At 39.0% G+C, this 24187-nt stretch overlaps 1 protein-coding gene across 1 annotated transcript in view; it reads right to left on the minus strand.

The window, feature by feature from the left end:
- The window catches only part of SLC25A12 (solute carrier family 25 member 12), a 49838-nt gene continuing 25651 nt past the window's right edge, over positions 1–24187 (minus strand). Inside the window, exons 10-18 of the mRNA XM_034427299.3 lie at positions 21636–21720; positions 18675–18833; positions 16807–16859; positions 16467–16547; positions 8832–8972; positions 6483–6621; positions 4939–5097; positions 2510–2600; positions 1–606 (exon numbers count right to left, since the gene is read on the minus strand). Of these exons, the coding sequence (XP_034283190.2) occupies positions 417–606; positions 2510–2600; positions 4939–5097; positions 6483–6621; positions 8832–8972; positions 16467–16547; positions 16807–16859; positions 18675–18833; positions 21636–21720 (1098 nt within the window). The 3' untranslated portion in view covers positions 1–416. The remainder of the gene's footprint in view (positions 607–2509; positions 2601–4938; positions 5098–6482; positions 6622–8831; positions 8973–16466; positions 16548–16806; positions 16860–18674; positions 18834–21635; positions 21721–24187) is intronic.

A 24187-nucleotide genomic window follows, 5' to 3' on the forward strand; every position in this document is an offset into this window, starting at 1 on the left:
TGGTTTTAAATACATTTTATTGTCACATGATTTTTAGTAAAACACTTTCAAAACAGTCTGTACATTTCAAACTATTTAGAACTGCAATATCTGTTTCTAGAAATGCAACTGCAATTTCAATGCCATCATGATGTCTCTGTACAAAGATGTACAATATGTACAGTAACATGGAGTGCAAGCTGTGCAAAGCCAAGCCCTGGATACTAATTCAAGCCATCAGAAGAGGAGAAACGATCAATGGCTTGATTGTAAAGCCTGAATCAATCTCCCGTGTGCGAACGACAATTGTATCTTTGTATAGAAAGAAGCAATGATTCAGTCTCCGTTCAGTAAAGTGTCATGCTGGAGAGCCAAGAACTGTTCTCGGATCTGTCCTTTGCGGCCGCTTTTACTTGCTGGAAAAGTCAGCTCAGGATTCAAGCTGCTGCTTTGGTTTGCACAGGAGTGGCACTGGCTGCTCGAAATTTTGGAAGAGAAAGCCCAAATTTGTTTTCAATTCCAGCAAAAGTAGCTGTGGCAAGCCGGTACCCACCAAGGTGATCAGGATTAACAGGAGGCAGGCCTGAGATTCGAGATTTGGGATGAGGTTCTGAGCCGGAGGGCTTGCTAGTAAGAGAGAAATAAGCAAACATTGGCCATATTCAGCTACTATTAGCATAACTATTACAGCATGTTCTGTTTTAATCCTAGTTCACTGACTACCACAGTGGCTGGGCTCACAAATATATAACTAAATAGCCATGACTTACAGCACCAAAACCAATAATTTGAATCCATTTTTTGTCACTGCTAAGTTTTAACGCTTATGGCTTGTTCGCCAGGTGTGTGTGTATATGATCACATGCTTATCACCGTTCTCTTACATAGCGACTATTGGGGCTAAGGTGTACGTAAATCCAGGCCAGGTGATTCTTCCCTTAGGAAATTCATAGCCGTGTTAATCTATGTAAGATCAGGTCAAATGTTAAAAATACATGTTTCTTCTTTCCAAGAAGCACTGTTTTGAACAGATGGTTTACATTAAAGCTGCAGAGGTTGACCCAGGCAAGACAGTAGGAATAAAATAAGCAAATTCTGATCAATTTCCTTTTCTTTTCTGCAAAGGACAAACTGCATACAAAGTATCAGGATGCCTGAAATTTTTATTTTATGTCCTTTTCCCATGAAATGGGAATGAAAATATTTTTATTTTATGGAGTCCTTGGTGCTCTCTGAGCTTGGTGATTTGCTTGCAGATGTTTCAACACCCAACTAGGTAACATCATCAGTGCGAGTGAGTATAGGGTTTGCTCCCTTTTATATACAGTAGCCTATCCTGCCATTTGGGGGTGGGAAGTGTGTTTAGTGTTGGGTGTAAATAGCCTTAACCATTTCCTGTGATTAGAAAGTACACTGGGTAGTAGTTACTCTGTTCTTCATTTATTACCCCACTATTTATCCATATTTGTAAAGATTCTATTTAACTTCCAATTGCACTATGACAATTATCAAATCTGGGGATGGAAGTTCTTCAACCTTTGACATTTTACTGTTGTACTTCACTCTGTAGCACTACAGAACCAGAAATTGTGGACAAATTTTGACTTGGAATCAGTGGTGAAATGTAAAATTTGTTACTACTGGTTCTGTGGATGTGGCTTGGTGGGGGAGGGTAATGTGACTGGATGGGCATGGCCAATTTTTTTTTCTTTTAAAAGCATTTTCTCTACAACCTCTTCGGCTGAAAAAATGCTTTTAAAAGTAAAAAAAAAAGCCTCTGATGATCGTGCGGCTCAGCTGGGATTGTCAGAGGCTTTTAAAAGCATTTTCTCTACAACCTCGGCTGAAAAGTTGCAGAAAAAAATGCTTTTAAAACTTAAAAGCCTCTGACGATCAGACAACTCAGCTGGGATTGTCAGAGGCTTTTAAAAGCATTTTTTTTACAACCTCTTCGGCCGAGGTTGTAGAAAAAATGCTTTTAAAAGCCTCTGACAATCCCAGCTGAGCCGCACGATCATCAGAGGCTTTTTTTTTTTTACTTTTAAAAGCATTTTTTCGGCCGAAGAGGTTGTAGAGAAAATGCTTTTAAAAGTAAAAAAAAAAAGCTTCTGATGATCACGCAGCTCAGCTGGGCATGGGGGGGGTGCAGGGATTTTTGCTACCAGTTCTCCGAACCACCGCCCGCTATCGCTACCGGATCAGGCGATCCTGTCCAAACCAGGAGCATTTCACCCCTGCTTGGAATTCTATCCAATCCAATCCTGTTTGAACTAGCTGGTCTGCCGTATTATGGCATCATTCTCATAAAAGCATTTCATGAAACTTTAATTGTATACTCTTCAATACAGGCACTGCTCTCTATGAATAGGAAAGCTCCCTCTGATTCAAATTGCTTTTATCTGATTATTTTCTGTACTTATAAAAACAAAGAAAAGCAGAAATACTAGAAAATTTATCGAGATGCATCAGTGTTGTAATAGGCTGGTGCATGTCAACATCCTTTAAAATTTAGATGGTCACTTATACTTACATGCCTCCAAAATCCACATAGAGCCAGCGCTGCAGAAGTTCGTAAGTCAGTAAAGTAACACCAAATTGGGGTGAGGATCTGAATACTCGGGCTGTTGAAAAAGAAGAGTTCAATGTAACACACACATACTGAAAACATTATTCTCTCATAACCGCTGTTATGGAAAGCATAAAAAGAACAAGAAATAACAAGCAAAGATAACTGAGGAGAGGGGAGGAAAGCTAAATTTAGTTTACATGACAGCCATTCACAAATACCACTCCATAGTTTTTGGTACTTGAAACCACAGTTGCTTTCACCATGTCCCATAAACCACTTCATGAACTGTTTTTTGTCCTTTCAATTTCTACTTCTCTCCCCCTTCTCTCCTAAGAATCACAACTCCATCCAACTATGATTTCCCTCTTCTCGAGACATTCACTCTTCCTTCTCATATTTGTTTGAGCCCAACTCTTGTTTGTTTTCTCTATATAACCATGTCACCTCAACATACTTTTCTTTAAGCTGGTCATTCACTGTTTTACTTAATCCACAATCATCAAGGACCCATTCATTTTCACCACTCCTTGTTTTTACCCATACCCACTGCGCTCAACTTGCTTTATATTCTCCTGACCTCTCCGATCCTCCTATATAACAAAATGGGCCGATGTTCATTAAAAAAACAGTCATTTCACTTCTTGCAAAATACATTCTTTGGAACAGATCACGCATTAATCATTATTTTTATATGCATCTATACATCTTAAAAATTCTCCCATTTTTCAAAAAATTCTAGAAAAATAAACTCTTCTACTTGCTCCAGGTTTTGGGGAGGGGGGTTGCCACTTATATACGCTTTGCAAGCGTTCAGATCATTTCCCATGTCAAACACAACTACTTTGGGTTTTGATACATTAATTCACAGATTCATATTCTGCCTTGCTTCTATCTCACATACGCTGCAATCATTTGGGCTCCCAGGTAGCAACACAATATAACCTGTTACAATAATACAAGCATATTCCTGTCCGAACCTCTTGTATCCCTGTAAACATTTCTCTTGTGTCCCTGTAAACACATTATAAACAAACAATGGAGTATGACATATATTCTACTTACTTCTATTAGAGTCAAGTTTCCATGGCCTACTGTAAGGCCAGTAGAGTTAGGGTTGTCTGTATCTCCAGAGGGAGGCTATTACATAGGGCAGGCACTATTCTCAGGAATTACTCTTTTCCTATTTCATCCCTATAAAGCCCCAGGGAGGATGTGACTCATTGAAAAAGAGCAAAAAGTCATTAGTATGCTTACTTTACTCCTAGCCAAGGAGATTATAGCATGGAAAGGCTATGTGATCTTGCAGCACTGTTTGGATACATGTTTCTGTTTCAGGGTTGGTTTGTTATATTTGGTTTTTATTTTTTATTATTATTGTAGGATGCCTAGTATTCTCTTGTCTAAGATAACTGAACTTTTATTTTTCTAAATAAATAAATAAAATGTTGATGATGCCCAATTATGCATCTCTGTCCCAGGCAAATTAACTGATGCTATTCAGGTTCTGTTCCAGTATCTGGATGCTGCAGAGGTAAGGATGGAGAAGAAATGCTTCATCTTAACCTTGGTAATATGGAATCACTGTGGGTTTTAAGGCCTCCCAAAGCCTGTGAGTTTCCATTTTATCTCTGATGGGGATAGCACTCTTCCAGACAAAGTTGATGCAAATTTGAGGGTCCAGAAGGACTCATAGTTCCTGCTCAAATAGCAGGTGACAGTTATAGCTGGAAGTTGTGTACCAGTCTGAGCAGGTTGTCTGTACCAGTTATGCTTATTCCTGATTGGGAGGCCCTACTCACAGTTATTCATGCCATAGGCATTAAAGACTTGAATGTGCCTGTAGGCATTGGAGCCAGGAGATTAATCCTGTTGATAGATTTGTTGTTTGGTCTGTGTGGATTAATATCAGATTTTTATTATTTATGAGGTTTCTATTGTTTTATTTTTTAATGGGTTTTAATCCTCCCAAATCCTATAAGTTTCCATTTTATCTCTGATCGGGATAGCTGAGATAGGCAGATGTATTAATGCCTTAATTAATATGACATCCAACTTTCTCTATTAATAATAAAAACAGTAGTAATCAATCAGCTTGTATGCATATTGGCCAGCATTCAAGCACAATTAAAGCCAAATCTTAACCGAAATCTGTTTATGGTGTTCTGTGAAAACTAGAATCTCTAACTCTATCCTGCAAATCATCACTTTGTTGTCCTCAATCCCACTGATAAGGCAGTACATTCAATGTACTGACAAAGATATGAAGATGGATCTGAAGTTGCCAGAGGTGGAAAGAGCTGCAAGGCTGGATCCATCACTCTCACAATTTTATTTATTTATTAATATAGGTAAGTTTCTCTACTGATCAAGATGTGAAATCTTTTTCTTGCCTGCGGCTCCCTTCCAAAAGGCAGAAGGTCCTTCTTCCCGAAGTATCTTCGCAAAGCAATCAATAACTCCACTGTATGTTGTCTGGCCAGCCCGAGCAGCTACTTGCAGTCTTGTCTTGATGACATCAGCAGGCGTCACCAAAGAAGCCGCAGGCACACCTTTGGGAGAAATGGACTTCAGCTGAGTCTAAGTATTACCAAAAGTGAGAAATAGTACATAGAAATACCTCCGGGAGAAGTATTGAAGTTTTAGAAAAATAGCTTCAGGTTTTCATTCAGAGCTATGACAAAGGAGGAGCTCCCCATAACTTTGAATAATACTGATAGGTTTTAAATAACACTGTACAGGTAGTCCTTGATTTACAACAGTTCACTTGAAAAAAGTGACCTATGACTGTTTTTCACATTTACAACCGTTGCAGCATTCCCATGTTTATTTGATTCAGATGCCTGACAGCTGACTCATTCTTATGACTGAGTGATGTGACCTTCTGGCAAGCAAAATCAATAAAGAATCCAGATTCACTTCACAAACATGTTACTAACTTAACAACTGTACTGATTCACTTAACAATTGTGGCAAAAAAAATTGTAAAATGGGGCAAAACTCACTTAACAAATATCTCACTTTGCAACAGAAAATTTGGGCTCAATTGAGGTCATAAGTCGAGGACTACCTGTATTGGACAAGGATGAGCCCAAAAATGTTTGGGCCACATTTCTTCTCCTCCACCCCCACTCTGAATATTTTTCACTGCAAATCTAGCAACACAGTAGATTGCACCAATTCTAAAGAGCAATTCCTACAAGCAAATGTCAGTCCTTACTTGCTCTCAATCAGTTTGAGTGCTGTATGCACACAGGCTTAGAGAGGAGGAGGTTGCTAGGTAACCATATAAGAAACTTAGGGGACCTCACATGATCAACAAGAACTAGCTTAATATATTGTTCCTAACCAAGTGGCAATGCGCCTAAATGAGAACCGCCAGTAGAATGGAGAGGAGAAACTTCAAATAGACAAATAAGTGTCATTTTTTTCCACACCAGGAACAAGGATGAATTTCCTCTCTCCTTTTACAGAAATATTTTTAAAGTTTCTCCTTCCAACTAATATGAGTACAGCTTCCCAAAACTGAATTGAAAACTGCCTAAATTGAGGTTTTCACTTTGCATACCCTGCCAAAATTAAGAATTTTGTACCAAATGTAGGAAAAGGGCATAAATTATTCTTACTGCCTTAAAAAACGGTCACCCCAGATGAGAGCTTTGAAACAAGGGCAAGCCCCAGCCAACCCGCCAACCCAATTTGACTACATGTTGCTGAGCTGCATTAAGCTGTTTATCCACATTATGCAAATGTAATTAGCCATCATCAAAATTAGGCTACCTCCCACCAAGGATAAAGGTGATCAAATTTGGATTAAGTTAAACACAATAGTATATTAGCTTCCTCTACGTGATCTAATGAATATTAAATGTTGCCAGGAATTTTAATGTGGGGGGTGGGTGGGTGGACTTATTTGCCAATTACTCAACAAAGTTACCTGCAATAGCACCAGCTGTAAGGAGATTAAGCCCTCCCACGTGACCATTTTCATCTGCAAGCATCAGTTTACAATGAGCGTACACAGGAAAATAGATTGCAGAAAAGGGAATGTCTCGGAGAAAACAGGCCTTGGCTCCCTGTCACGTGGAAAAGAGAAACAAAGAATGAGTCAGTCACGCATACAGGAAAAATTCTCACCGCCTCCGCTCACAAGGGGACAGGGCACACATCTTCTATGTAAATGTGGGAAGTGCAATTTATTATAGTGCCTAGAATGCGTTGGGCAAAATGCTTTCATGACCCAGCAAACCAGCTTGATGATCTTCAGTCCTGTGGAACTAAGAAAGTTCCAAACAACTAAGATACAGAGATGGTACCATAGGGAAGGCTTTGTGCTTAGATTGTGTTGACACAACAAGGCAAGGAACAGGAATACCTTCTTGGCTAAAAGAGTTTTTAAGAGTATTCTGAGATGGCAGATCTCTTTGGTCATTTGTTGAATGGAAATAGAACATGAGAGAAGAACAATTCCGTTCTAAGACCAGAATGGGTTTTTTGGAGGACAATATGGGCCAGATGGAGGTTACACCTTTTGCCACATTCGTTCATCTCAAACATGGCCTCTGTTTGACACATGAACATTTGGGATGAAAACTCTGCTTGAGATCTTCCAATTACACACACACACACACACACACACACCTCAAATCCCATTCATATACATTGACTCTGTATCATTCTTCTAATGCACCACAGTCAAATCCAAAACTCAACTGATGGAGGAAGATCTGCAAAGCAGGAACGATGGATGGCTTGGGCCAATACCCATTGGATATTTTTTTTTAATCTATGGCCATTTCTGTCCTTTTCAAAATCCATGATTTCAATTAAGAAAGGGGTAGGCTGAGGGGTTCTTGGTGCTCTCTGAGTTTGGTTGTTTTCTTGCAGACATTTCATTACCTAAACTGGGTAACATCATCAAGGTAGTGATGATACTGCCTACTTTGGGCAATGAAATGTCTGCAAGAAAACAAGCTCCGAGAACACCAAGGACCCCTCATTTCAACCCTGAGCTACAAATATTCTCCTTTACTGAAAGGGGTAGGCTGACAATCTGTGCAATCCTCCTTTCAGATAATGTGCAAATAAAACGGAATGGTTCACATGCTTTTCCTTTAAAAAAAAAAAGCAAACTGCCGTGAAAATGTTGTTTGAAATTGCCCTTAAGGGGAAAAAAAAGTCTCTGCGTGAATTTTAAGTTGAAAGGGAAGTGGCTGTGCAACATTATTGGGCTGTCGTCACAAAGCCATGAACTAACATGGGATTCTATTTTATATCGAACCAACAGATTCTATTTTATAAGAGCACCGTAGCTGCTACTATCTGTTGAATTTACATATTAGCCCCTTGCCCTGGCGAAGGGTAAAGGAATACATCTCCTAGTGTAAGAAAACGAATAGCTTTTGCTCCATTACCTCTTATTTACAATGATGGAAATAAGCAGACCTGCAGGGAAAGAATCTTGACTAGCATCTTTCTAAAGAGCAGGACATCTTGGGTCTGGCTATTTTTTTTTTAAAAAAAAAACGAAATTCATTCTAGACAAATCCCTCCACTTAACTCCTAAAAGATTTGAATCCTGCTAAATTCCACTACCACTTTCCTGTCGTCATATTAAGACAAAGAGAGTAGCCCGCTGTGAATACAACAATAGAGACAGCAGAGCTGCAACAGAAATGTTCAAATAATTTGGGGCTGCACAACAAATATAAAAGAAAAGCAAAGAAGAGTCTTTCTTTCTTTTACTCCCTCCTTCCCCACCCAGAAATGGAAAGCAGTAGAGCAGTGCCAATATCCAGCAGGTCGGCCATATTTTATCCCTGTAGCTTTGGGAGAAAGTGTCCATGGAATAAAGCAGAGGAGACTTTCCACACAAGCTTTGGCCACCAATATAGAGGTAGCCCTCAATTAACAACCACAATTGAGCCCAGAACTATGGTCGTACAGCATTGTAGTCATTAAACAAACTGCCCATGTAATCCCAGTTCTCCTTGTTGTGGTTGTTATTTGGAGCATATGGTGCCTCAGGGGATAGGAGAGATCCTGGGTAACTGAAGGAACAGTTGTAAGTTGAGGACTCCCTGTACAGGTGGGTTTGTTTTCTCCCATTTTTGGCCAATGGATCCCCATGCCAGAAGATAATATTTCCAAATGTGAAAAGATTCCCCTATAGCCCAACTCATATGAAGGTTTTCTTGGGATGGGGGTGGGGGGAATTGTTTGTTTCTTTCAACAGCCTCCCTGGCGTATGATGAGAGGGAAGAAGAAAAACCAATAAAAGATATACCTTATACAGTCCCAAAAGCCCCAAGTCCTTCAGAACGGTGAGGGCGCTAACTCTGGGTCCAGTGGTGATTTCTCCTGCTACCTGCAAGCGAATCTTGACAATCTCCAGTGGGTTCGTGAAGATGACTTGTGAACCTCCTGCCTGCAAAACCATAAGAAAGGCAGCTCAGATCAGCTACTTCCCAAGATCAGCTACTGCCCACCAAGCCTCCAGGCCTGAGCTTTTAGATGCAATCGACTGTGTCAAATACACTATCAGGAAGTGGCTAAGAATACCATGTACCTTGTTAACTTGAATGAGAGTCCATAATTCAGGACCAGGGTAATTTCGCAGGACCAATAGGAAAGAAAAAAAAATCCATCTACATCTCAGGTGCCTGTGTTTATTTTAAACAATTGGTTCCATTACTTGCAGCAGCATTTATATGATTTAGTTATTCCAAATGATTTACCCCAAACCAATAATGCAACAAGTTTGAAAAAATTGCAAAAGCTAAATTGGTCGCCGCATTATAAATTAAATCAACAGTAACTAAAATAGGATGAATTGCTGAGTAGCACGAGTGGGGTTCTTTCAATCTGTAACAGTTTTTCTCCATCTTGACAATTTGAAAAACGTGTGGACTTTAGCTCCCAAAATTCTCCAGCCAACATGGTATAGAACACTGAAGAAAAACCCAAGGCAGGGAATAAACAGCCAAGTATCGTCTGGATCACAGGCTTAATAAGGGTAGCAAGCCAAACCCATTGTAGGGCCACTGTAGAGCCTCATGCTGGCTCTACACGCAGACCATATTCAGTCCCTGGGGATGAGAAAGAGGGGAAACATTAAATATGTAGTTTACCAGCTATTCCCATGAGGAGTTTGCCACCTCTTCTTTTAACACCAGGAAACAAAGATGCAGAAGCAGTCACAACCAGTGTTAAGCAAGCATATAATCGCTAAGTGAGATTTTGATATTCCAGTATTCCACCTTTGTGCCAAAACCACTCACCACAAGGGAGAATAGCAACAGCAACAGAAATAGCATTTAGACTTACATATCACTTCATAGTGTTTTAATGCCCTCTCTAAGCTGTTTATAGTGTCAGCATATTGCCCCTTACAATCTGGGTCCTCATTTTACTGATCTCAGAAGAATGGAAGGCTGAGTCAACCTCGAGTAGGAAATCAGGATCGAACTTCCGGGCTTTGGGCAGAGTTAGTTTGCAATACTGCATCCTAACTCTGCACGACCATTGCAGAATAGTCCAATGTCAACTTCTTGTCCTTCTGGAGCTGGGCACAAAAACCACCTCCAAGACATACCAAATTTCTTGATACAGTGCTTCAAAATATTAGGCGGTTTTATTTATTTGTCTCATTTAAGACCCACCCATCTCTCTCACAGACATCATCCTTGAGTGGACTTCCTTTTCCAAAACTGCACTAGAGGTTTCCCCAACTCTCTGGAACCCATGGCATGGAGGAAGGTGTCACAGCAGGCTTCATGGAAAAACTGATCTACCAGCATTGTCTGTTCTGTAGGTGCACAGAAACCCCTGGATGGGAAACCAGGACATGTAGTTGTCATGATAGATGGAAGATGAAGATGGTAAAAGGGTAGCTTGACTTTTTCCCCCCCAGTATCTAACCAATCCGTTTGATAGTTAATGACGAGCCGAATCAAGATGACATTTTGTTATTTTAAATAAGTGGCATGGCTCTTAGGCTTGCCTGTGAAGCTTTTTACCATGTCCCCTGAAAATTCACTGTTTAATAGTGAATAATGGGTGCATCTCCATCACCACATCTGTTACAATAAAAAACAGAAATGTCTGTATATGTGGGGAGGAGGGGTAGATACAGACAGAAACAAACACACTTTAATAATTTTTCTAGTCTGGACATGACACAAATTTAACAGCTGTCAAGTTGTGTTTTTTTTTCATATTTCATTAGTAGAGCAGAAGCATTATCCCTTGCAAGATGTTGCTGCATGAGCTATTCCCTCCTAAGTTGTGCATTTTAAGCCAAGACGTCCACAAAGCTGCATTTCAAATTTCACGGAAAGATTTAATGTGACAGTTTTGCTCCAGAAGCACAGAAACAGACCGGGATGGGGTATGTTTAGACTCTCCCTTGGTAAGAGATTCACTCCTGCCAAAATGGAACAGATAGGACCTTCCCACCTACTTTAATAAAACCCTTTGTTATTTTCTTAAATGTATTCGCCAGCCTAAAACATGTGCGGTGCTCTAATTGGCCACAAATAGTTAGCATTTTTTTCTGTTCCGATTGAAAACGTTTCTCAACTTCTTTACACTGAGGACTGTTGGAGAGACCAAAAAAATAGCACTTTTGTAGAAATAGGATCTGATCAATATGGATCTTTCACTGATCAGACAGAAATTACTGTAATTCTTTACCTGTGTTGATTATTGCCATTCTTTTATTTATATGTATATTTTTATACACACACATATACATTAACAAATTTTAACAATGGCCTGTTTTTAAAATAAGATGCTTAGTTATATAAAATTAACAAATTGAAAATTCTTACCTAACAAATACAGCCTTATTTAATTCTGCAAGGCCTGTAAATTCCTGCCTATTCACTTTGTGTTTTATTATTTTTGCCTCTTTCCTGTTTTTTTTTTAAAATTGTGTTTCTTTCCTAAAAATATTCCATAATTTTCCTTCCCTCCCCATGTCCCCTGGTCCAGCAGGAATAAGAGCTGGCCTGCATAAACAGACCGTCAACCATTTAAACTGTTGCTAGTCTATATTATTCACACTATGGACAGTGGAATAATGTGCCATATTGGTCTCAGCATGATAAGACATGGCTCCTGCCAATGCTTGAATTAAAAACTGCCTAGGAAATCTATAGCCCCTGCTTGAGGTCTGTAATAGAAAGCAAGTGTGAAGTAAATAACTCCAGAAATAAGCCACCCCTTTCAAATGGGACATTCTCTATCACATGCCTAGCCTAAGCCTCACTATTTTCACATGAAACACAACTCCTAAACTTGACAGACAACTTTTAAGGCTGCACATGACAAACTCAATTCTGAATGGAGGTTATTCATACCGCTCAGGCATAGGAACAATCCAGCCTTCCTTAGTTAACCTCCATGTCGTGAAAAATAAAGTCTCCATGATGAACAAATAACAAAGAACTGGAGCTGACGGCAAAGGTTATGAGAGGAGATGCCGCCCCAGATCCACCATAGACACTTCTCGACATGCCAGAGGCTGAAGGAAACGCACCAATGACCCTGCAACAGGAGACCTCTTGCCCTTTCCAATTCCACCCTGAGGCACCAGCCACAAGAGACAGGAGGGTGGACAGTGGGGGGCCTGTTCCCAGCCACTCCTCTGTTGCTGCTGCTGCTGCTGTTCAGCCCAGACCATCCCAGGCTAACATATTTTCCCTGCAAAGGAAGGAAACCCTTAATAGAGACTTCCTTCAAAGGTTCTAGGTGCTACATCCACTGTCTCCTCCAAGCCCTGAAGTCCCTCTCTCTTTTTTTTAAGAGGCTCAAGTAAAAAAAAAAAAAGTGACAAGGAAACATTTCAGGGCATAGTCAAGTTGTTTGGAATAGGCAATGTCTTTAACAGAGTTGGAAGGGACCTTATAGGTCATCTAGTCCAACCCACCCCCACCCCCGCTCAAGCAGAAGACCCTGCCTATACCATTTCTGACAAATGGCCGTTCAATCAGTTCAATCTTTTCTTGAAAGTCTCAAGTGATGAAGCTCCCACAACTTGCGAAGGCAAGCTGTTCCATTGGTTGATTGTTCTCACTGTCAGAAAGTCCCTCCTTATTTCTAGGTTGAATCTCTTCTTGGTCTGTTTCCATCCATTATTCCTTGTCTGTCCTTCAGGTGCTTTGGAAAACAGCTTGACACACTCCTCTCTGTGGCAGCCCCTCAAGTATTGGAATTCCTGGTCTGCATCTCTTGTGAGGGTTTCTGAAATTAGAAACTCAGCTGTCTGTCTGTCTGTCTGTCTGTCTGTCTGTCTATCTAAACTTTTTGACTTCTCACTTACGTCATTTGAGTGCCAGGATAAAACATTGAACTGGGAACTGGGGAAGACATTACTTCATGTTTGCAATACAGGATGCCATAATCAGATAAAAGTAATTTGAAGCTCAGCATATCTGCTAAAGGGAGAGAAAACTAAGAAACATCTTAAACTTTTTTTGCTGGATTCACAATCCATTCCCAAGTTTGCAAATTATGGCCTGGGAGAAGGAATGGAGAACATGATTAATGGAGGCTTTGCTAAGTGTGAATCATATTGTGGTACAAAATGATATTAAGTTAGGAGCCTTGATTATCAGACTTCATTACAAAAAATGAAATTGCTAACATTTGTGACTGAATACAAGTCACAGCAGGGGGAGAAATATCCTAATAAATGCATACCTGAAAACATCTTTAAGCTGGTTTCTTTAATATGAACCCAGACTAATTTAAATGTGCATATATTTCCATAAAAATTACACCGTTTTTAACTGTGCAGATTTCTTCACACAACCTCAGCAGACCTTTCCTTCCCCCATTACCCTCAGCAATGCACCCAGTTGTTAGAGCAGAATTACAAAGGGGAAAGGGTTAGCAGATGTGCTGAGCTTGGAAATACTTTTTATCTGCAGCGGGATAAGGGATTCCGGTGTATATGATAGAGACATTCAATGGGCCTTCCAGAACAGATGAGATTCTCTCATAGTAATGAAAGACTGCTTGCTTGTTCCCTTTCCTCAAATTTAGATTTATAAGTGGACAATTAAAAGACTGAAGTATCAACAGAACTGCCACTCATAATCAAGAAAAACAAAAAAACAGTGTTACTTCAAGGCTGCCTCCTTGAATTTACAGCCGGCAAAGGTCAACAGCTTTCTCATCCAAAATTTAGATAACAAACCAAAGCAGTATAAATCCATCCTGCTCAAACAGAAGTTAATACAGTGGCTATATATAACCCTCAGTGACTTACTGTCCATCTCTAAGATGCTTGGAAGGGTCAACACCTCCATGTCACCAATTCATTCTCTCATTCTGGTGATCCAAGAGGCCACATTTGATAACTACTTTCCAGGTTTTTTAAAGATATAGAGGTTGTACTTGGCAATTGTATAGGATACCGTCCTACCAAATATTTAAAATAACAAGTAAAGGCTGGGCACTTTTGCAATGTACAATTGAAGAAATAAATGCCAAATAAAGTTTACACCTGATGTTAAAATGTTCTGCAACCTGCTGGGAAAATACTGTCCTACCTGAAAGCTACAGCTAAATGATAAAAATCACAATAAACTGAAATATTTGCATCTCCTATAGATTTCAGTAGGACTGAGTTAAGTATATATGTTTAAAAGTCTTTCCCATCAGACTTAGAAAATCACCAATAGTTGTTTGTGGATGCTCTTCAAGAGCTTCCCTCAGGGAAAGCATGGCTAAAAAAAGTTAAAGGCTAAAAACAGTTTTGTTTGTGGCATTAAAAAACTGTGAAAACACAGATATTTTCATTCCCTATCATTAGAGAAAATGATATGTGTTACAAATAAGTTAATGTTAAGATAAGATTTCTAGGATTTTTAACGTTGATTTCGTACTACAATGTTGGCTGGCGACCCCCAGGGGGACAGCCTTCTCTGTGGCGGCACCCACACTCTGGAATGACCTCCCCCTAGAGATACGCACGATACCAGACCTCCGGACTTTTCGTCGGGCCCTGAAAACTCATTTATTTCACCTAGCCGGGCTGGCTTGATCCCATCCATTTCGGTTTTAATTTGAAATTGGTTTTAATTGGGTTGTTTTAAATTGTGGGCTGAAATTATTTAATTACCTTTTAAATTGTTTTTTAAATTTTGTATGCTCTGTTTTATCTCGGCTGTTCACTGCCCTGAGTCCTGCTGGAGAAGGGCGGTATACAAATCAAATCAAATCAAATAAATAAATAAATAAATTTCTTTTGGTTTAAAATCACTTTTTGTGGTTGCTGGACCTTCTGAATCTGCCATCATAAAACCATTCTCATTTATATATTAATTGCTATGGTACAAATTACTGCTTAGCCAAAAAAAAAACAACAACAACCCAAAACCTGTTGTAGGTTGTAGAAATAAAAGTCTCCATATTAGCACTGGCCTATTTATATACTTTTTCCCCAACTACTTGGAGAACAATATTGCTTTATATTTTAAATCATGCATATGTGTTTGTCTATATGTGCATAGTCTACAAGTTGCTGATCATTGGAAAACCTGCTTTAATTACATGTCTCCAGAAGTTGGAGAATGTTCAGGTCAAGCTAGAATATGATTTGATTCTAATTATCCAGTTTGTCTTAATTGTGGATTAATCATGGAGTTAATGGTGATATATTCAGACAAAAATCTCCAATCTTTGTGATTCTCTCAACTACCCAGATTTTAGTGGGATAATGGGAAAGACCCAGAGGACATAAAACTCAGCACATGTCCCTCATTGACAGTCAATTTCTTCTTGGGAAAAGAAACCCCAGAAACCAAACATGTACAGGAACAGTTGCTTTTATTATTCTTCCTTTTGCAGTAAAAGCTGTATAAATATATATATTTTCCATACCCCATGTTTGTTTGTTTGTTTATTAATCAAATTTATTTATTAATCAAATTTATGTAGCTGCCCATCTCATAAGAAGTGACTCTGGGCAGTGTACAATAGTCAGTAAAAAAGAATACATATATAAAAACACAAATTAAAAATAGAAAAATCAGCATTAAAAATGGAGATGATTATAATTAAAAATATGTGAAGAGGGAGGGTGAGTATATCTACCTCAATAATGGACCCATCTAAACAAGTCTATGATTCCTGGGACCCTTGATAGCCTAACCAGGTCTTGAGAGACTTCCAGGACATTAAAAGGGATGGAGCCCATCTAATGTCTAGGGAGGTGGGGGAGAAAGTTTTATAAGACAGGTGCCATAGCAAAGAAGGTCCACCATCTGGGACCCACCAAAGCTAGGTCCCTGGCAGATGGTATCTGAAGCATGTCCCTCTCTTCTGGATCTAATGGGGTGGGATGATACAGTCTGAGAGAGGCGTCCCTTAGATGACACAGTCCTGTCCATGAAGGAATTTAAAAATTAAAATCAGCACCTTGAATTGGATCTACAAGCAAACTGGCCATGCATGAGGCTTGCAGTGCAGAGATATAATATATACTATTCTAGGAGCACACATAACTGTGTTCTGTACTGGTTAAACTAGCTTCTGAATACTCTCCAAGGGCATCCCTATATAGAGTGCATTACAATATTACTCTACAATAGAAAGCATTTTCAGATTTCCTGGAGGCCCTGGTTAGCCAGGCTTAACCAACCTGTGAAAACAAGTAGTATTTATCATAGCAAATGGATGATGGCTGAAGCAGTATCAACTCTGTAGCGTAAAAATGGTCCATGAACTGCTAGAATCTATCCTATTTAAGTACCATTGTACCACCAATAGGAAATGCTGATTGGCACATTCTCACCTTGAAACTCTAGCAGTTCTTCCCATGACTCAGTTAATAACTGTATTAAGTTGTCACTGTAATACAAACAGAGAGACAAACAGACAGTGGAATCCTCTCTACAATGTTAGTACTTACACAGCCTCCTGCGAGGATCTCTGCAAACAGTGGGATGGAACCATCTCTTTCAGTGAATTTATCTCTGACAAAGTCATTGACCTAATCAAAAAAAATATACATGTTATACTGTTACACTGCTTCCCATAGTTTTCACTTACAATTTAATACATTAAAAAGACCTGAAAATCAAAAGCAATTCCTTTCAAAGATATATTACAATGTTTAGGAAATATGTGCATGTGTACTGTAGAGGTGTAAGCCCCAATGACTTAAACTTCTGAATAAATGCGTATATGTACCATAAATCTTTCTAAAAGAAAAAGAGGAAAGGAATTTGGTTGATCTTTAATAGACTTACTGTAAGCTTTATGGCTTTTTCTGGAGCAACACCTATGAGCTGTGGAAGTAACCCTGTATAAATAAAAAAGATTTATCATAATCACTGTACTTATACATACATAGACAGCACAAACTTTTGGGTTTTCAATACTAGTCCATTCACTTCCATATGAAGAACTTCCATGGACAATTATCTTCACAAATATGTTGACATAACTTTTTTTTAAAGAAAAATTCTCACTGTACTACATCTGGCAAGTCTATTGTTTGCTGGTGGGCATTTTGATGATTTGATGATATTTTCATGAGCATCAATTCCTGCTGAAATCAACTGCACGTCCTTCCCCCAGGATTTCCAAATTCTTCTTGCAATATGTTCTCAGTATATATTACAATCCTCTTTTCAACGCAAAAAGACTCCTTGTTAATTTGATCAATTGGCAATCAATCTTCTGGAGACTTCATTCATTCCCATTAAATTATGACTTTTTTTAAAACTCGGAAATAAGACTGGAACCATATTGAGCCTAAAGATGCTTGAATGAACACAATCAAACAAAGTCCTTTCATGTTACTAATTCATCAGGTATCAATGGAGGGACTTGAATCCTGGGAACCAAAAATCATAATACAATCCCTGACATCCCTTTGCTACCCTAAACAATGAGGGATGGGGGGGAGCATTGAAAAAGCTCTAAATCAGCAGAGATCTCACATCAAGTTATTTTGTTCAGTTTGGGGCAATTCCTTCTTTCTACTGCAATCTTCCCCAGCCTCTTCTACTACTAAGGAGATTGGTCCTCTGAACCACCCAAGGTTTTGCAGATACTGTGACAATGTAATAAAAAAGAAGAGATAGGAAGCGTTTTCCATGAGGAAAACCTATTAGGTTTTGGAGACTCTGCATGTTTGCTACAGTACCTTTTCAGACCAATACAATGTATTAAAAGGTTTTCATGAGGTTATGTCATCATTTGAGAGGGCATCTGATGAAGTGAACTGTAGTTCACACCAAAAAACTGCCTTTTAATAAAATGTGCTAGTCTAAAAAGGTGGAACCAGATTCCATTCAATTTTTTGGCTACCACAGACTAACATTCTACAATGTGCACTTTACAAATAAGGAACTATTTACAAATAAAGGACACCAGGGGAAAAAAAAGGTATGTTACTCATGCTCCCCCTAGTCACAAATCAGTTTCTATAGTTGTTTGGTGATGAGGATGTATCCTAATGATACTGTCAGCATTCCAGAAAAACCTCTGCTCCAATTAAAACCTCCGAGGCAAGCATTTTCTCAAAATTTCATTTATTAGAGTAGGTATACTGGCACATCTTGGGAAAACCGAATCTGAGAGTTCCGGGTTTTCCCTCAGTAAATCAAAATCCCTCAAAACCATCCCCTCACTCATCTGTCGATCACATGCTCCAATCACCATCCTTCCCATCACGAGACAGCACTCCAACCACTCCTTCTCCAGGTGCAGGCTCGTCCTGACCTTGACTGATGGGAAGAATGCTATTTTGTCTAAATACAAACCCTCAGTTAAATTCCCCCTCCTACTTTCCCACACATGAGAAGGTAGCAGCTTGGAAGCTTCCGGCCTAATATGGCTTCCAAAGCTGACAGATACAGCAGCTCAGTGTTTTGCAATCTTTAATCCCATTAAAATAGGTGGCGTGTAATTGCTCCATTCCAACTATAGCTTCATCTTCTGACTTCAGAACAAGAACCAATATCTAGACGCTGAGCTACCTCCCAACCCAATGGGAGCTCTCCTCATTTTAGGAGACTTCTCAATTCAGAGTACACAAGATCAGGGCCACCCACAATGCCCTTTCAAATCCCCTGCAGACAAATTTGAAACACACCCATTGCTCCCTTACCTCTGTAAAGGCCAAAAAAGCCCTCGTAGCGCAAAACCTTCTTAAAACAATCGAAACTGTTTTTGTACATCAGCTCTCCTACCACCGAGCCAGTGGTGCGCTGGTTCTGCATGCGAGTCTTTACCAAGTCAATAGGATACACAGCGGTAGCTCCCACAGCTGAGAAGAACAAGCAAAAAAGGACATCAACTTGATACTCTGATTTTCATTGTGCACACCGACAAAAATAGGTCCTAGCTGATATTCACCTATGACCTTGGGTGACTATAATTATGTCAGCTTTTCTCCACCTAGCGTCCAGTTCTTTAATACTACAAATCCCAACACCCCAAACATCTCTGGAGAGCATCAGGCTATGGGAGGTTCTTCTGAACCAAGAAGAAAACCCAAGGGGGGAAAAACAGGGAATGTTTAGGAGAGCAGAAAGTGAAATGGCTGTTTCTGAAATCTACTTCTGAATTATAATCCTAAACAGTTTAGATTAAGGGTAAATATTCAAGTTTTCTATTTCATATTGCTGCTGAGATCTGGCATTAAAATGAGGTTCAGGTGCCATATCTCAGACCAAATTAAACCTGTAGCATGTTCCTTAAACCTGTGGCATGGCAGAGAAAAGAACTTGCTTCTATCTTCTAATTTTATATGGAGACACTTTTATTTTGGAGAAAAATTATCAGGTCAGATGGAGGTCATTTGATATTAACATTATATAGATCCCCTTTTTCTTCCTTCTATTTCTATTTCTGTTTTTCCTCTTAGTTTTTTTTTTTAATCACTGTAATGTATACATTCATTTATTGTGCTACCCTTAATGTGTTTTGGTTGTTTCCTCTTACTAACACAAATATAAAAGGAAAAAGTGGGAGGGAAGAGCAGATGAAAACTCTGGCTTTACTTCCTGAAGAAAATCAAGTATTTGACCACGTTTCTCATTTTCTAACAAATTAGAGTCAGTTTGGCATAGTAGTTAAGACATCTGTCTAGAAACCAGGACACCATCAGTTCTACTCCCACCTTAGGCACAAAGCCAACTGGCTGACCTTGGGCCAGTCACTGTCTCTCAATGAGTTGATGGCAAACCACTTCTGAAGAAAAAACTTGCCAACAAAACTGCAGGCATTCTCTGAGAATCGGATATGATTGAACTGAGAGAAAAGTTTAAGAGGTGGTTGCATTTGTACTTTTTTTTTTAATATTTTTTTTCCAAACATAAACATAAAATATATCTTTTAAGAACAAAGTCTTGATCCGGTCATACAATCACTTACATTTTTTAACAAACTCCATTCAAAATTTCCTCATTGCATCTTTTAAAATACAAATCAAAACAAAAATTTTTAACATAAATTCTAACATCTTAATTTAGGCCATACTATTATATCACCACAAATCTTAATTCCCAAATAAACTCCACTCATTTTTATAGCATTTGTACTTTTTTAACAAGTATCCCAAATCTGGAACGTCTTGTCACTTGAGGTGAGATCCACAATCAGCCTTTTGGCCTTCAGGAGAGGCCTTAAAACCTGGCTTCCAAATTGGCTTGGGACCGCACTGGGGATGGTTTTTGCTGGAGGAGATTGGTGGATTGATAGATAAAAGCCCTATTCATGTTTTTGATCTTTAATTTTCATTTAATTATTTTGTTAATTTTAATATTTTTATATTTATGATTTTTATGACTCTGTAAGTCACTCAGAATCACTTCAGACAGTGAGATGGGTGGCATATAAATTGAATGAATGAATGAATTAATTAATTAATCAATTAATCATTCTCTTTGAAGATTTGGGGCCTCCATGTGTGGCTTTTGTACCTATAATGGGGATTGAAAAGATGCCACTAAATTCCCAGGATGTCGTCAGGCTTCCACATTTCTTCTTAGCTGTGTCAATTTACTTCCTCTGCAGCATTAAATCTGGAGGAGCCATCAGAGTAATTAATTAATTAATTAATTAGTTCTCAAATTAATTTTCAAATTAAGTGACCATTTCTCCCCAGCCCTTGCTGTAACAACAAACACAGCAAGGCAACAACCATATGGAAAGTTTATTTATTTGTTTGTTTGTTTTGTTTGCTGTCCATCTCGCTGCAAGGCAACTCTGGATCACTTATATATAAAAGTGATAAAATCATAAAAATCAATATTTTTAATAACAATAACAATACAAATTATAATTAAAAGATGGGGAGGGGAGGGACAGGATGGCCAGGGCAGGAGGTGGGATCTTCTTCAATCTTCCCAGTTGTTTGAAAAATTAGATGAAATCTCCAATTGTTCATCCTATGTTTTAAAAACCTGCAGAACAAAACTCTTGAGGGTGACAGTGCTTTGCAGACATGAGTGTACTTTATGGTGTCCTTTTGGGAAGCAAGCTAATAACTAATGGAAACTATCACAATTAGTTATTTACATTAAGAGATGAAATGTCAAGTTTTCCCTTTTGAAAATTGAATAGCAGTTCTACCAAGATTTAATTTAAAAATGACTCTGAAACTACACCTGAGAAGATTCCTTACGTCATTCCGCAAGTTTGGCTTCAAAAACAGACAGAAGCCACAGTCTTCATATATTAAAAAAGAAAGAAAGAAAACGAAAGAAAGAACAATTCAGACTTCTCTTTAGAGCCCTGGTGGCGCACTGGTTGGAATGCGGTATTGCAAGGCAAACTCTGCATTCCATATCCTAGAGTTCGATCCTGACCAGCTCATGGTTGACTCAGCCTTCCATCCTTCAGAGGTCATTAAAATGAGGACTCAGATTGTTGGGGGCAATATGCTGACTCTGTAAACCCCTTAGAGAGGGCTGTAAAGCACTGTGAAGTGGTATATAAGTCTAAATGCTATTGCAATTTATAGCTTTACCAATCCGGGGGAGCAATCAACTCTATCTCAGCAGATCTACAACTACACTAGCCATATTACAACATCTTGAAACATTCACAGTCACATGTTACTTACCTCCAGCAACTGAGCCCAAAGTGAACCTGTAAGCCGACTCAGCTACCTGGAGCCAGATAGGCCTGCCCCGATCACCATAAGATCGCTGTGTGTGAAGAAAAGAATAGGACAGAAACAGAGAGAGCAAAGAAGGAAGGAGTGGGGGGAAAGGAGAAGGCAAAGGTAAGTAAGAGTCATATATGAAATTGGTCAAAAACTAATTAAGGGCTAAAAGCAGTTGTGGCCTGAGTGATGGTAATTTTTTTTAATCCACTGAAATAATTGCCTTTCTTTCAAGATACAACATTGAATCACAGCTTTATTTTTTCATAGCAAAAACAGTATCTTTCAAAGATAATAATCCTGACTGGGACTAAGAAATAGGCACATAGTTAAAATACTGGGGCTTGCTCTAATGTTTGCTCTATTTTGTAAAAGAAAAATGAAATACATACTATAGACAATATTCTGACCAAAGGTAAATCAAATTTGCTCCAAAAGAAGACCCTTTTAAATATATATGATGAAAACAACAAATAAAGATCCTTCCAAATAGGTTTGTTCCCTCTTCCTGTGATAATCCTAGTCATCTGTTTTTGGGGTGGGGGGAAGTGTCCACAGTTTAACAGTTGACAAGAGTTTCTTTTTTTAATCTTGCCTTATAAACAAGGAATGTGTGAACATAGGTTCTGGATACCTCACATCCGTTCACATTAAGCTGACTTCACATTGAGTTAAACCCTTGGCATTCCCAAAAAAAAAAAAGAATTCACGTGATACTATCAGTAGCAAAGTTTTCATCCCAAGACCTCTATATGCTATGATACTTGTGTACAATTCCTACACCCAGCAGCCACTCCACTGAACATATCCACAAGGAAGGTAGCACCATTTGGCTCGCTGGAGGGGCCACTCTTTCATGCAGGAAGAAGCAATCATCTGGATTCAAAGCAAATGTGAAGCAACAGCGTATACTTGTGCCAATATGCCAGAAAAGAAGTACTGTAATCTATAAACTCCTTAAATTACAATGAACATATGAAGAACACTGAGAAATGAAGAATCAATGTAATGGAGTGGGTTAAGAGGCTAGACTTCGAGCAGTGAGATCCAAGTTCAAATTCATCTTCAGCTATGGAAATTTCCTGGTCTAAAGTCACCCTTCCTTAGCCCAATCAACTCTCACAAGATTCTGGGAATAAAATTAAGAAGGGCCATCATGAAGAGCTGTTTTTCTCAACCTTGGTATCTTGAAAATAGGTGGACTTCATGCTGGCTGGAGAATTCTGAGAGTTGAAGGCTACCTATTTTAAAGTCACCAAGCTTGAGAAGCACTGGTTTGGAAAATAAGGCATGATAGAAATGCAGTAACAGAGAACAAAAAATAATATGCCATATGGCTGGGAACTAACAATCTTTACAACAGTGGAAAGGAACAAGAAATCCTAAATGTGAGATTATTATTATTTTTTTCTGATTTCCCCTTTCTCCATCTCACCCTTGTTCTCAGTGCAGCCTCTATTCCTAAGGCTACTACTCAGGCAATAAAAAAGCTATAACAACACAGATACTCTTTTTTTCTTCTGATGCAAATATAACTTACAACCTATTTATGAAGATGCTTACTACATCCCATGGATTGCCTGCATTCAGATAGAAGATGCAAATTAGTAAAATTAACGCTATGGCTTTCAGAGCATGAATATTTATAAACAGAAAATGACTGTGACAAGCATCTCTCCACAAAGCTCCCGCACATGGATATTAACCAGCAAAACAAAGACATTTTTCCAGTGATCATATCAGCAGCCAGTGTGATAGAAAGACCAGCTTCTATTCTTGTTTTGCATGTAAAACAATCAGAAAGAGTAGGTTAATAAAAGTGGAGAATTCATCACGGATAAGCAAGTTCGGGCTGCATCCTGCTCCCTATTTCTTTGTCCAAAAGCCCCTCAACAGAGAACAGAGGTCCCTCATAAGGCCTGCTCCCCTTTGCATTGCAGCCTGAGCCTATCCAAGAAGCAGTCAACAGTTCTATGACACTGAGATAAAGCCACGGTCTTTCCTGAAAAGGCAGAACACAGCAGAAATGAGGGATCCTTGATGCTCTCTGAGCTTGATTGTTTTCTTACAGACGTTTCATTACCCAACTAGGTGATATCATCAGTGCTAATCACAAACAATCAAGCTGAGAGAGCACCAAGGGCCTTTCATTTCAACCCTCGGCTACAAATGAACTCCTTTATTGATACAGCACAAATATGCTGGGGTTCATTCTATCTCAACCTGAGACTGCAATTTCTAACAAGTCACCCTATAACCATAGGCCACTCTGAATTACGTCTCTACTGTCTACTGCAATTCTGTCATGATTAGACTTGGGGGCTCTGCCTCCGTTAGTTAACATGACTATAAATCCCCTGTCTATCACTTGCTTTTAGGTGACTGTGTTGTTCAAATCCAATGCAACTCCTTTCAGCGAAGAAGAAAACAAATATCTAACCTTCCTTATCTGGTTTTTTTCAACCAGAAGAAATTTAAGATCAAATCCAATAGCAATGTAGCAAAGAACT

Source organism: Pantherophis guttatus, chromosome 1 (genome assembly GCF_059756535.1).
Source record: "Pantherophis guttatus breed Tessera chromosome 1, ASM5975653v1, whole genome shotgun sequence".
NCBI classification, from domain to species: domain Eukaryota; kingdom Metazoa; phylum Chordata; class Lepidosauria; order Squamata; family Colubridae; genus Pantherophis; species Pantherophis guttatus.